General features: G+C 38.6%; 1 protein-coding gene across 1 annotated transcript in view; it reads right to left on the bottom strand.

Annotated features, from left to right (window-relative positions):
• Window positions 1–2908: 2908 nt before the first annotated feature.
• Window positions 2909–12448, bottom strand: part of RSBN1L (round spermatid basic protein 1 like) — a 32113-nt gene continuing 22573 nt past the window's right edge. The window contains exons 5-8 of the mRNA XM_058190306.1: window positions 12084–12226; window positions 9964–10131; window positions 6331–6439; window positions 2909–6242 (exon numbers count right to left, since the gene is read on the bottom strand). Of these exons, the coding sequence (XP_058046289.1) occupies window positions 5592–6242; window positions 6331–6439; window positions 9964–10131; window positions 12084–12226 (1071 nt within the window). The 3' untranslated portion in view covers window positions 2909–5591. The remainder of the gene's footprint in view (window positions 6243–6330; window positions 6440–9963; window positions 10132–12083; window positions 12227–12448) is intronic.

Here is a 12448-nt window from a genome sequence, read left to right on the forward strand (position 1 = left end):
TCATTATTTTATTCTAACCAATTGCAGTTTATTAAATAAACCATAATTCAATGTGACAGGCAAGCCGATCAATGGATGAAAACTAAACGGGGCCTTCCCTTAGCGGAAACCACTTCGTGTTATACTACAAAAATAGAAATGGTGATGGACAGTTTGGAGTTAGACAAGTGAGGTCTCTCTTTGAGCAACATTTGTGCCTCTGCTAGTTTGTTTCATGCTGATTTCTGAAGTCTTAGAAAACCCAGACATTTTAGTGGAAAAACCCAGTTCCACCGAGAAACCTCTGTATTCAATATAATTAACTCACTTCATTAAATTCATTAAAATTTTGTGTGTGTGATATGTAGGTCTTGGCATATTCGGGTCTTTTCCTGTGTAAGGTTGAGACCTACATACCTATACCCGTGAAAACCTACGAAAACGAATTTTATATATATATCCCCACCTATGTGTTACGATTTTCTGTCTAATCTTCCCCTTTTTCATAACATAACAACAGAGTTGGAAGGGACCTTGGAGGCCTTCTAGTCCAACCCCCTGCCCAGGCAGGAAACCCTACACCATCTCAGTCAGATGGTTATCCAACATTTTCTTTAAAATTTCCAGGGTTGGAGCATTCACAACTTCTGCAGGCAAGTCGTTCCACTTATTAATTGTTCTAACTGTCAGGAAATTTCTCCTTAGTTCTAAGTTGCTTCTTTCCTCGATCAGTTTCCACCCATTGCTTCTTGTCCTGCCCTCGGGTGCTTTGGAGAATAGTTTGACTCCCTCTTCTTTGGGGCAGCCCCTGAGATATTGGAAGACTGCTATCATGTCTCCCCTAGTCCTTCTTTTTGTTAAACTAGACATACCCAGTTCCTGCAACCGTTCTTCATATGTTTTATCCTCCAGCCCCCTAATCATCTTTGTTGCTCTTCTCTGCACTCTTTCTAGAGTCTCAGCATCTTTTTTACATCCTGGCGACCAAAACTGGATGCAATATTCCAAGTGTGGCCTTACCAAGGCATTATAAAGTGGTACTAACACTTCACGTGATCTTGATTCTATCCCTCTGTTTATGCAGCCCAGAACTGTGTTGGCTTTTTTAACAGCTGCTGCACACTGCTGGCTCATATCTAAATGGTTATCCACTAGGACTCCAAGATCCCTCTCACAGGTACTACTATTGAGCAAGGTACCACATATACGGTACTGGTGCATTTTGTTTTTTTGGCCTAAATGTAGAACCTTACTTTTTTCAATGAATAAAATAAAAGCAATTGACATTAAAGTGCTTTATGTAATATGATACTCTGAAGATATATTGCTTCCTCCTTGTTAACTTATCTCTTCCATTCACACCCGGTATTCACACACATATTAACCTGTACTGTGGTTTGTTTCTGCACAGATTACCAAAATGAGGCATATCTAAACCATCCTTAAGCCAAATCAGCTTAGCATACTTTAGCCTAGCCTTACATACAATCAAATATTCAATGACATAGGACAATGAGTTTATGTACTATTTCACTTATTTTTCCAACACAGAAGGAACATTTTTGTTTGTTCTTGATAAAGGTAAACCAATAGTATTCCACGAAGGAAAAATATAGCAACTCATCAGGGTTTTAGTTTTCTACCGAGAGCAAAGCAACACGGTCTTTTTTTAATGGTATGGTTAGAAGAATTTTTGGAAGGACGCACACAGGCAACTGTTAGCAGGAAGAATATTGCAGCCACAATTGGATTCTTGCTTGTTCTAGCTTCTGCAAGAAGCTGATAGAAATTGAGAAGGTTTTAAACTTTTGTTTTATGACTCCTTACTTTCCTTCCATTGCTTAGTTGACTGGGTACCAGGTAGTAAGAAACTGGCTTTTGGACCATTGCCATTCAGTTTTGTAGTAAGAGTCTAGCTAATAACCCATGCATACTTTCCGAACTTGGTCTCTTCAGAAGAATTACAATTTTGCTTGACTGGTTCAGTATAAATAGTGAGTAAGTTATAGGACTCTCCCATCAGGAAGTGCCTATAACATTCATCACCTTCTCAACAAAGGAAACGTGATTTGCATACTAGGATTAAACCAAGTTTTAAGCATAATCCATGAATTAAAGTTTTGGAATGCTCCATTGTTGTCTAGAATACACAGTACAAACATTTTCCACTTCAAAACAAATTTTGTAGTCGATTACATTCCAGCAAAACAATCGGCCCAGGATCCAAATTGTGGCAAATACTTCATTTTTCAGAAACACTAAGCCGTATTTTTCTATACTTCACTGAACAGGGAGTATTATAATTGTTATCTCAAATTCCAAAATCAGAAGAAAAAAGATTTAAGCACAAATCTCTCCAACCCAATTGCTAATGATTGCCTACTACATAATACAGGTAATCCTCAATTTACAACAGTTCATTTACTGGCAGTTCAAAGTTACGGCACTGGGAAAAAAGTGACTTATGACCGTTTCCAACACTTATGACCTTGGCAGCCTCATCACGGTCACGTGATCAAAATCCAGATGCTTGGCAACTGACTCGCATTTATGACGGTTGCAGGGTCCCAGGGTCACGTGATCCCCTTTTTATGACCTTCTGGCAAGCAAAGTTCGTGGGGAAGCCAGATTCACTTAACAACCATGTCATTAATTTAACAACTGCGGCGATTCGCTTAGCGACTGTGGGAAGAAAGGTTGCAAAACGGAGCAAAACTTACTGAACGAATGTTTCGCTTAGCAACAAAAAGGTTGGACTCCACTGTGGTCGTATGGTTGAGGACTACTTGTATGTTAAAAAAAAATAGAGGGAGGGTAGGGTGTCATAACTAGTCTAACCCCAACAATTCAGATCCTAGCTTGGAAAGATGAAACTATACAGATTGAAAATAGTTTCTTCTTAAATTATAGCGTGAGGTGGAGAGATATAAAAGTAGCATTTATCTGTTGTTGCATCATTCAAAGCAGGTAAGTGGAAGGAGACTAGGAAGGACATTATTTCTGAAGGAAAAACAAAAAGACTTAATTAAGGCTAATATATTTGGGGTGCAAAGATGGGAGGTAAGTCCTCGTTGACAGCTAAGAGTCTTAGAAAACTCTTTTAACTCATTGCTGCCTTCTAGAGGCCGTCCAGGTTTTTAGCACGCCAGATATAATAGCCCTAACGAAAGACAGGAACGACAATATCCAATGACAGCTTAATTTCAGGTGAACAATTGGTTTGAACAAAAGGTTCCAGCACTTCAGTAACATTTTCAGCCCACTGCATCAACCTCAAAGGGAAAACACACAAAGCAGCCTCTTGCAGAAACTGACTGACATTGTTAAGACGTGTTTATCAAACAGTGTACAGGGAAAAAAAAAACACCACAAAAATGGTGGTGTTTGCTGACATCATCACTTTGTAAAGAACACCATGTCGACTCTTCATATTCATAGCAAGAGCCTTCTAGGACAGAGTTCTCCAACCTTGGCAACTTGTAAGACTTGTGGACTTCAACTTCCAGAATTCCTCAGCCAGTGAGGAAGTTGGGAGTCTGAAGTCCACAAGTTGCCAAGGTTGGAGACCCCTGTCCTAGAAATCATCCTTCGTGCTTAAAATGCAGAGCGATTATTAGACCTGGTTTTAATAAGGGCATTTTTTTTTTCTTTCTGGCTGTGCTTTTCTTTTTCAACAGCCTCAAAATAACCCAGAGAGTTTAAAGTGGAAGAGGCCAAGAATCAAACGTGACTATTCTAACCCAAAGTTTGGTTACCGCAGGTGAATCTCCCTCCTCGTATCTAATCTCTCTGCGTATCTGCCTTTTCTTGAAATGTTGATGGTTCTACAATTGCAATATATGCCTCAGAACCTACCCCAGGCAGCGCCACGTTTACTCACATAGTATAGCAAAGCATGCCAGCCGGATATTTTCATCGTGTCTCTGTATGTATAGAAACAGGGCAGTATATATTCCCTACTGCAGATAAATTTTAAATTAAGAGATGCCCTGGTCCCATTGAAGGCTAGCTGATTCTCAATTTATTTTTTTTCCTGGCAGCAGCAGATTCTGTGGCAATTTTTGAATTCAGGCCCATACATTAAACCTCATTGTAAAAAAAAAAAAAAAAAAATCCCACACGCAAATGAAGTCTAATGATTTGCTTGTCTCTAAAATTACCACGATTACAGCAACGCGAGCTAAGAAACTCAAGTGATACGACAAGGAGGGGTTTTATTGCGTATTTAACCGAATTGTGGGGCCGGGGGCTGCTGCGAAGATAATCATCACCTGTATGGCAAAGCTGAGGACTCAAAATGGAATTGACGAGATGGGTGGGTATTTTAATAGATATTTTTTCATATTATACTCCCTGCTGGGAATAATGGAAGTCATCGTTTGTGCCATAAAAGAGGTCAGAAATAGACAGCTGTTTCTGTGTTCCGTTACATAAAGGAAAACTTTTTAAGTTCTGGCACAGAAGGAATTAAACTAAGCGTGTTCCTAACTTTATTTAGCCAGATGCATGAGGGAAATTCACATTGATCCAGCACTATATTCTTGGTTGGAAATGAAATGATTTCCCGCCCCCACCTTTCTTACATTTATTGTAAAACTCTCTTTAGTGATCTGCTTGTTGCCGTTACAGAATTAAGTTCCCAACCAAAGGACAGGGGAAAAAAGAATTAAGTAGATTATTGCAGGTCTATTTATATATTTTGTTCAAATAACTGGCAAACTGTAGTAGTATTCTTCTTTTGTATCCCTCTTTTTTGTATTTATTCACGATTTGCCATTCATTAGGACTCCACTTTAGTGATATGCCTGTCAAGAGTGCTCAAATGTTCAATCCTTGCTGAAGTCTAACGTTCGTAAGATAGGAAAAAGAAAGTTATGCTTTCATTTTGACATACTGTCTAGCATCCAAACAAAAGGCAATGAAACCTTCCCATTCTTCTCCAGGTTAGATTTTGTGGAAATTCAACAACAAATTCTATCTTACTTAATACATCTATGTATTTTTAATATAAGAATATTTCCCTTTTTTTTTCTTTTACCAGGACTGAGATTTTTCAAAATAAAAATAATTATCATGAACCTTTATTAAGCGGCTCACATTTTAATATAAATCACACTAAAAAGTTTTTTTTTGTTTTTGTTTCATTTTGTTTTGTGTGTGTGTGTGTGTTTTTTTTAAAAAAAGCTATTTACACTACAGTGCTGACACATTAAAAAGGAAACAAAATGGTATAAATAAGCTCTATGGAAAAGCCTGGAATTGTCAAAAAGAATTCGGGCTTATCTTACAAAAAATATATATGTTAAATGTCAGCTCTATTCTAAAACCTACAACTCATATTTAAAGACTTTTTTATGTTATACCTGCAGTGTTTACAGTGCATCTGGCCCTAAGTGCTTTCAAACAGTTTACAGTTATGGACAGGCACTGAGGAATGTTACAAAGCTACATGTACTATTTTATGTTGCCACAGCTGCAAGGGCAGGTCAGAAAGACATCCTGCCTCACAGAATTGTAAGCCTCCTTACATTGTTGTCATTATATTTTAAAAGTACTTTAAAAACATATACGCAGGCCCACGCACACGCACGCACGCACGCGCACACACACACTTAACACAAAAAATCATCTTCTGGTTTGCCATGCAGACTTGGGTAAGTTGAGCTCCTGTGTCTCGCGTCTTCCAGATTCGCATGACCCCCAGGGCACACGCTGTCCTGTAAGTATTTGTGGCCAGGCTCGGGGTTCGAGTCAGTCTCGAGTCTCCACCCTGTCAAATATGCGTGATCCAGTCTCGCTTTCACTTTCGAACATTCTGCAGCACTGGAGGCGGGCGCCATCTTTTCTGGAAGGTCGACGGGAAGGGTCTCCCTGGGATTCTGGGGGGAGAAATCGGGTTCGTGTGGCGGGCACGAAACCTCCTGTTTCATGTATTTAGTCTGAAGGCTACTTAAGAATTTGGTTCCTTCGTAGGCGTGGACATCCGCGGGATGGGTGGCGCCCACAGTCTGAAGTCCCGTCAGAGAAGACATGGAGTCAGTCGGGGGATCCGTGTCGTAGGCGGTTTTGTTTTCTGCCTCCGAGTGGTAGAGCTTGAGCCGCACGTGCCACGCCAAACTGCACACCGCCGAAACCGTCTTAAACTGATGTATAACATTCCGTGGGATAAAATAAATATCGTTATCGTACAACTGAATCCTGGCGTATCGAATGCCTTCCCTTCGTAACTGGTTAAGTTTTGCGTCGTCCACCCACTGGACGCACTAGAAGAAAGAAGAGAGAAAATAAAAGAACCCCCCCTTCAAAGATTCGGAATATTCTTAAACATCAACTGGCCATCAAGACAGTTACCTGGGAAAGCGGAGGCTCGTGCAAATCCAACTGCAGTCGTTGAACTACCTCTAAGAAATCGTCCGCGTGAAAACAAATTACGTCTTTGGTTATGCGAGGTTGTTCAACCCTACACACAGGGGGGGGGGGGGAAATAACCAAAGTTGCCATTCAGGATTATTAAAAATTGTTACTAATTTTTTTATAAGCAAGTTAAGCAAAAGTCTATAAAAACGCAATAAGCTGTACAGGTAAGTCCTTGACTTACAACAGTTCGTTTAATGACCGTTCAAAGTTACAATGGCACAGAAAAAAAGTGATTTATGACCATTTTTTCACACTTATGACCGTTGCAGCATCCTCATAGCCATGTAATCAAAATTCAGATACTCAGCAAGGATAATGGCAACAGCACTTAGATTTTATAGGGCTTCACGGCCCTCTTTAAGCGGTTTACAGACTCAGCATTTGGCCCCCAACAATCTCGGTCTTCATTTTACCAACCTCGGAAGGATAGAAGGCTGAGTCAACCAACTGACTCATATTTATGACGATTGCAATGTCTCTGGGTCATGTGATCACCTTCTGCAACCTTCTGACAAACAAGATTCACTTAACAATCGTGTTACTTATTTAACAACTACAGTGATTCACTTAACAAATGTGGCAAAAAAGATCGCAAAATGAAACAAAACTCACTTATCAACTGTCTCGCTTAGTAGCAGAAATTTTGGGCTCAATGGTGGTCATAAGTCGAGGACTACCTGTACAGAATTATATCTTCAGTGTAATATAAATCATAGCGGCACATAAACTGCACTTGGGGTAAAAAAGCATTTAAAGAGGGACATGAAACCTCACTTAGCGAAGAAACAGTGGTGGGTGTTGTTAATTATGGGGAATAAAACTAAAAATTAGCAGTTAATACGATTGCAGAAGTAAACCTAGATTTGCATGTCTCTGGAACTGTCTAATCTTGGAACTGTGAACATACAGATGGCGAATGTATGTCCGAATGGAGGAAAGTTAGGTTTTAAGGAAAAGGTTACATAACATAACCCAGAATGAACGCCTCATACTGTGTCAGATTTGCAATACAGATGAGACTTGTTTATTTTGGCGCACAGTTCCTAAAACACTCAAGCATTTGAGGATGAAAGATGAACAGAAGAGGGGAAAAAATTCAGCCAGGAGAAGATCTTGGCATCAGGCTGCCCAATCACAGATGGAGTGCCCAGCTGATTGCAGTATGCAAATCGCATCAACCAATAGCGCTGAAAGGCATCATGAACCATTTGCCAAAACTATATTGCAATTCACTGATGTAAGATTTATATAATTTACATTATCTTTTTCCCCCCGAAAATAGCTCTTCTTCTTTGTGCCCAAAATAGGAAGTATTAGAAGCAGATGCTGAAAATATCACTTTAGCAAATGAAAGTTCTTTCATCCATCAGACAAAAAACATTGAGAATGAAGATGAAAAATTTAATATTTAATTCAATCAACCAGCCAATGAACTATTCTTGCAACCAAGAAGAGGCGATAGCTATATTGGAAAATGAAACAGGTGAAACAGTTGAAGGATGGCTGTTCTAATAAATTTCATAAACCATATTTGAAAGTTAGCAGTTTCCAACCTTTTTTTAAAAAAAGCAAATAAAATTACAATGTTGAAGTGCAGTCTGAAGGATTGGATTACAGCAAAGCCATCCAAAAAGCTATTAAGTTCTATTTCGTAGTGACTAAGAGGTAAGTAGGAGGCGATATCAGAGAGTGAAATGCAGAAACTATACGGATCAAGAAATCAAGATGACAATAAAGAAAACTTTGTGAAATCCCAAAGTAAAATTACTGGCATTGAGAGAGCCATGTCAATAACGTGATTTCTATCATTGGTTTCTCATCTCATCATGATGTCCAGTGGTACTATCCACATGTATATGCTCTTCAAGAGCTAAACATATAGGAACAGCATGTTTCCAAGATTATTAAAACTGGACATTTTCTTCAAGCCAATCAGAAAAGTACTTTTTCTCCTCTCACCCTCTCTCTAATATTCTCTCTTTCTTTCTTTAATACACTGTCTCTTCCTCCCTCACCCCACACTCTGTGTAAGTGTGTGTCTCTATGTTTGTTGGCTTTTCTTTCCTATTGCATTCTGTAACTAAAAGAAAGTTGATTCTGATACACAATTATTGGAAAATTAAATTTCATACAGCAATATTGTTTTTGTAACTGTAGAAAATGTAAAATGGGACGATTGAAAATTGTCCCATATATCGAGTATACTGTGGAAGTAAAGCTCATTTAGCATATTTTTAAATTTAAATTTAACAGACATAAGGAAGACATTGTAGTAATTGATGCCAAAGTTCTGCGTCTTGTACTAACTGTTGCTTAATGAGGAGAGAACCAAATAGTTCGGCAACAGACTCACAGAAATGAATTCAAGAAATGTTTTACACTGAGCTGTGAGAAAAGAGTAAAGCAGTAGGATTCACAAGTCAGACAAGACACTGACTCAGTACAAGGCAGCGTCTGGCTAGCATTGTCTGAGTTTAAAAGCTATACTGAGACCATCTTGGTTAATTAAGTACAGAGATGAGAAACTTTCAGGCTATTCTTACTGCGGTTGACTAGTCAGGGAAACAGACAGAAGCAAAGTATTATTTCCAAGAAAACTACATGGCGAATGGAAATATCCATAGAATAAGTCACAAGGACTTGGAGGCTTTACTATTAACTATATAATCCAATTTCAAACCAAAAGATTAATTATTATTATCCCATTCTTCCATTCTTTAAGTGCCAGGCAATTAGCAGTTCTCCAATCAAGGTACAATTTTCATTTTTCTAGGTAACTATGTGGATTACCCCCATTGATAAGTATGGCAACAAAAATAAGTCTTCCTTCAGTATCATTTTAAATGTCTTTCTTTTAATGCTGCTGAATGCTGTTTCATATGAAAATTCTTACTAAATGGTATGTCTACTGATAAAATGTCTAGAAAAAAACTGAGAAAAGGACATTTAATCCAACCTCCCAGACGAGTATGTTTGAAGATATCCAGTGAAAAAGATCTCAGAATCTCTTGGTTTAATTGGTTCCATTATCAACCTGCTCTTATCAGTAAGATATGTTTTCCTAATCCAAAATTGCCTTGATCTATAATTAAAAATCATTGTGTGGGGGTCTTTGGTACTCTCTGAGCTTGGTCCGTTTCTTGCAGGCGTATTATTACCCAATTAAGTAACCTTTATCAGTGCTAGAAGGGAGTGGGGTTTGCTCTTACACAGGCAGGGCAAGCCACTAGTATATAAAAATAAGATCAAACTCCACTCCCTTTTACTACTGATGGCGTTTCCTATTTTGGTAATGAAATGTCTTCAAGACATTTCATTACCAAACTACCACCACCAAGTAGCCCACAATTAAACCCTGAGCTATAAATATTCTATCTATAAACATCCATGTGCCATATCTGTGCCACTTTTGAATGACAGAGAACCAAGGTTTGATCTTTTTCTGTGAGACATTCCTTCAAGTACTTGAAAGATGCTTTCATAACCCACTTTTGGACCATTTTCTCATTGATAAAACACGTCTAGTATTCTGCAGATATTTTCCTGAACCGACCGGCAATCACATACCATTCTCCACAATGCACTGCCTTTAACACTCCGACGGCAGCTGTAGTCTGTCGTTCAAACCCTTGCCCTATGTGATCGGCGTGTGCTCTCGTCCTGTCTTCAAAAAGCATCTCACGAGGCTCGCTAGTACGAGGTAGGTACTGCAGGTTTTTAATTTCATTGGTAGTTCTGTTAAAACGGAATAAAAGGAAGGGTAGGCATTTTAAAGATTTCGGCTTCATAGGTTTATTAATTCCACTCACAGCATGAAGTGGGGAGAGACAGTCCTACAAATAACCCGATCCCAACACACACACATATACGTATCGCACCGTTTTCCAATTCTTCCATGAGATAGGATGGGCTGAGAAAGGGGAATTAGGCCAAACAGCACCAAGTGAGTTTCTATGACTAAAAGTGGACAAGATCCTGGGATTTTCCTTGCCCTAAACCACAACACCTTGATCACTAGACCATACCTGACTCTTTAATTAACATAGCCATAACTGAATATCCCTTTCCACAAAAGAAGCTTTCACCACACTGTCGAAATACGAGCACTGAGGCAGAGTTCTCAACACTGAGATATGTCTGCCCAAAGACTAAATAAAAACACTAAGGCCGGAGTCATGGATATGAGCATGTCCTGGATCAAACTCTGTAAAAATGAGTATTTTACATATGAAATTAAATCACAGAAAGTCTTGCCCTAAATTTTTTAATACACCTGTATTATTTAAGACATCCTTAGCAGTAGCCAATCTGTTTTATCATTTAACCATTGAAGGTCACCAAAGATAGCAACTCATCATTGAAGGTGGTCAAACCAATTTTGTATTTTTTTGTTTCTTTCTTCCTTCCAGCCGTCCCATACATCAGGGGTCACAGACCAGTATCGGTCCATGGCTTGTTTGGAAGCAGGAGGTGAGCAGCGGGCAAGCGAGCCAGCTCCATCCGTATTTTGAATCCACTCCCCAGCACTAGTATCACTGCTCCAGCTTCACCCAAAAACATCAGGCACTGGATTCTCATAGGGGTTTGAACTCTACTGTAATCTGCACATGTAAGAGATATAGATTGTGCGATCCTCCTCCCCTGTCCCGCCTCCCGGTCCATGGAAAAATTGCCCTCCACAAAACCAGTCCTTGGTGCCAAAAAAGCTGAGTACCGCTGCCATACAAAAAATTCTAACCCCAGTTTTCCTCTACAGTTTTTGCTCTTCTGACAAAATTCTTATCATTTTACCCAAATCCATTTGTAATCTTTATGAAATAATTTAAGTCTCTGATATTTCAATGTAAATGCATAGTCCACATCATATTTTTGATACATTATTTTTGTACACTCATTTTTAATTTTTTTTAAATGATCATCTTGTTCATCATTTGTAAATCCGGTATTTCCATCTCTTTCTTGCAAGTTTCTTTCTTTTTTTTTACTATTTGGGGAAAGGGACCCCACCCTTTTAAAAAAATATATTTTTGCATTAGGTTAATGAATGTATCCATTTTATTTAATAATTACTGAAATAATTGGGGGGAAACCCAAATAAAATCAAATAGTGGCATACATGTTGCATGAAATGTGGACTGCTTATTTCCTTAAAGGGAATAATTATTAAATAAATTTATTTCTTTGCCAGAAAATAGCATCTTTAAGAGCAAGAGGTGGAGGGGGGGGAGGAGAAACATTAACAGTAACAGAATCTTTAATTAGTTATCTGACATCAATCTCTAAAGCCCTTTTTGGACTTTAGCTGCTGTTTAGGACAACAAAATGTGATACCTGAGAAACCAGTTCTTAGGGTGTGTGCTCTATACACTGACAATACACAGTCACTCCATTGCCAATTGTCAGACAAGAAAGATCAGGTCCACATGTGAAGATCCTATTAAATTGATATATTGCTATAACCTATGTACCAGAATCTTCTCAACCAAAGGCAAGTACCTGTTTTAGATAAAAGTCAAGAGAATTCAAGGGAGGTTAGACTTAAGTCTGCTTGTGGCTACATAGGATTCTAGATTGATTCCTCTTTTAACTCCGCCTCCCAGATTCTGCCACTCCTTCTGCTACACCAATCCTGGAACGGAGTATTAAATATTACTGAATATTGAAGTCAACCAGATATTACAACATACCTTTTCCTTTTGAAAGGCGACTTTGGCATATCTGCCACGGGAATCATTTGTTCTCCTGGACGTACCCACATGATGGGACCATCATCACTGTCTTTCCGACTTTCTAGTTTAAGACTAGAAAGAGTCCCCCATGGTAAAGTACACTAAAATGAAACACTTATGTTTAAAATTTGTTATTTTCTGATACTATTTTAAACTATTTATTTCACAAAATGAAAAATACTGGGTATCCATCTACAACTGATAACATTATTGGCAATTTGATTAATGCAAAGCATTGGAACATTCAATTTGAACCGAGATTGAAACCCAGACTGAAACTTGTACATTCCCAATATTTTGAAATCAAAGTGATGAGCATTGCA

This window comes from Ahaetulla prasina, chromosome 7 (assembly GCF_028640845.1).
Source record: "Ahaetulla prasina isolate Xishuangbanna chromosome 7, ASM2864084v1, whole genome shotgun sequence".
In the NCBI taxonomy this organism is placed as follows: domain Eukaryota; kingdom Metazoa; phylum Chordata; class Lepidosauria; order Squamata; family Colubridae; genus Ahaetulla; species Ahaetulla prasina.